General features: G+C 33.7%; 1 protein-coding gene across 1 annotated transcript; it reads right to left on the bottom strand.

The window, feature by feature from the left end:
* Nucleotides 1–746: 746 nt before the first annotated feature.
* On the bottom strand, nt 747–1,685 carry LOC133255200 (olfactory receptor 4K13-like). Its single transcript, XM_061429747.1, has one exon. It carries the CDS (start codon nt 1,683–1,685, stop codon nt 747–749), a length of 939 nt encoding a protein of 312 aa, XP_061285731.1.
* Between the last annotated feature and the right edge of the window lie 467 nt (nt 1,686–2,152).

Here is a 2,152-nt window from a genome sequence, read left to right as displayed (position 1 = left end):
ACAGAGAATCACATGAGTTTCAAACATGATTTTTCCTACCCTGCTGTGTACCAGTAGTATTAGTACACCTTGCTCAATGGGTCAACCTTCTTAGTTGTTTTAATAAACTTTTTTCATTGAATTAGAGGCATAAGGAAACAGAAATTGTTGGTTTCTTTTTACTTTCAGATCAAAGGAAAATCATTTTAACCTTTTGTTGGGAAGATTTAATTACTGGGAACTATGACATGTAAAAGAGAGGACAGGAAACAAAAATCTATGAATACTAATTAAAATTTAGATAAAAATATTTTTAGTTATAAAAGCATAGATTTTGTAGTTACTTGTCGGATCTGATTCTAGGTCTAGTACTTAACAATTTCTGTGACAAGTTTGTTAAATTTTATAATGTGCAGTTTTCTGGTGATAAATATAAATAATATTCTCTATCTTCATTGTGTGAGGTTAAGAGTAAATGCATGCAAAGTGCCTTAGACACGGTTAGAACTCAACCAACAGTATTTTAAAATCTAAGAATTTGTAGAAAAATTTAAAATTACAACATAAATGGATGAAAATATGTTGGAATGATTTGCGCTTGGATGTACAATTCAGAATGCTTTGTTGCATGTATCCTTGTGTAGGGAGAAGTAATAATTTCCCAAAATATGACTTATGTTCAGTGTAAAATCTTATATCTGTGTCCCTGGATGATGATTACAATGACAACAACAATGATGATGCCTTTGATGATTGTAATATTTAAGTTAAAAGGCTGATCTGGAACTCACATTCTTGGTCTTTATTTTTATTATTGCTTTCTTCATGTCTTTATTCCTAAATGAGTAAATGATTGGATTTAAAAAGGGAGTGAAAATTGTATAAAACACAGAGAAGATCTTATCTATGAAAACATGGCTGAATGGCCATATATAGATAAAGAGGCAAGGTCCAAAGAATAATACCACCACGGTGATGTGGGCTGAAAGAGTGGACATGGCCTTGGAATATCCACCGGAGGAGTGATGATGGACTGTTATCAGGATGATGCTATAGGAAATGAACAGAAATATGAAACAGAACAAAGAAAGCAGTCCACTAAATGCGATGACTAATAGGTCTAAGACATAGGTGTCAGTGCAGGCCAGTTTGATCACCTGAGGCAGGTCACAAAAAAAACTATCCACAACATTGGGACCACAGAATGGTAAAGTCACTATAAAAACTATTTGGCTAACAGAATGCACAAACCCAGTAGTCCAGGAGAAAAGTGCAAGTCTGATGCAAATACGGTGGCTCATAATGTTTTTGTAATGAAGGGGTTTGCATATGGCAATTAATCTATCAATTGCCATGGCTACAAGCAACATCATCTCACTTCCACCTAAAAGGTGAAGGAAAAAAATCTGGGCCATGCATCCTTCATAAGAAATGGCCTTATTTTCACTAATTAAGTCACCAATCATTTTAGGAGTAGCAAAGGAAGCCAGAGACATATCAATAAAGGACAGGTTGACCAGTAGGAAGTACATTGGAGACTGTAATTGAGGGTCCAATTTCACTACCAAGATAATAATGAGGTTACTTAATAAAATGGCTATGTAAATAATGGAAAAAAAGAAGAAAAAGAAAATCTGTAACTCATGAGACTCAGTGAGTCCCAGCAAAATAAATTCAGCCACTACAGAGTGATTTTGTTTTTCCATTTGTTTGGCTGTTGGCAAATGTTACCTAAAACAAAATCAAAATAGAAAGTCTGTTAGTTGAATTTGAAAGATAAGTGCATAGTCACTTAACTTTTTTTCTTAAAATTCACTGAAATGCTTAAAAAGGATACAAAAGAATTAACACTAAATCCAGTTTTTTTTGAAAGAGATAGACACAATTTCTTAACAAAAATTATGAGGAATATCTGCCATAAACCCAAAATGTTTGAAGAAAATTGAAACTATCAATATGTAACTCATATTTGGGCTTAACAAAAGTGATTATCTCAGCTGGTGAGAGAATATGCAAGCTCCTTGCCATTTTTTTTTAGATTTTGAGAAATGGATTTATTCATCCTCCATAGACGAAAAAACAAGGTCTACCATCTTGAACTCTAATAATAGTAAGGGTCATGTAAGTGAATGACTTCCCTGGTGGCTCAGACGGTAAAGCGCCTGTCTACAAT

Source organism: Bos javanicus, chromosome 10, assembly GCF_032452875.1.
Source record: "Bos javanicus breed banteng chromosome 10, ARS-OSU_banteng_1.0, whole genome shotgun sequence".
NCBI classification, from domain to species: Eukaryota; Metazoa; Chordata; class Mammalia; order Artiodactyla; family Bovidae; genus Bos; species Bos javanicus.
The sequence above is the reverse complement of the archived record's forward strand: the minus strand, read 5'-3'. Positions and strand labels throughout refer to the sequence as shown.

Excerpts from the sequence above, each read along its gene's own strand:
- LOC133255200 (XM_061429747.1), bottom strand. The coding sequence starts at position 1,685 with ATGGAAAAACAAAATCACTCTGTAGTGGCTGAATTTATTTTGCTGGGA.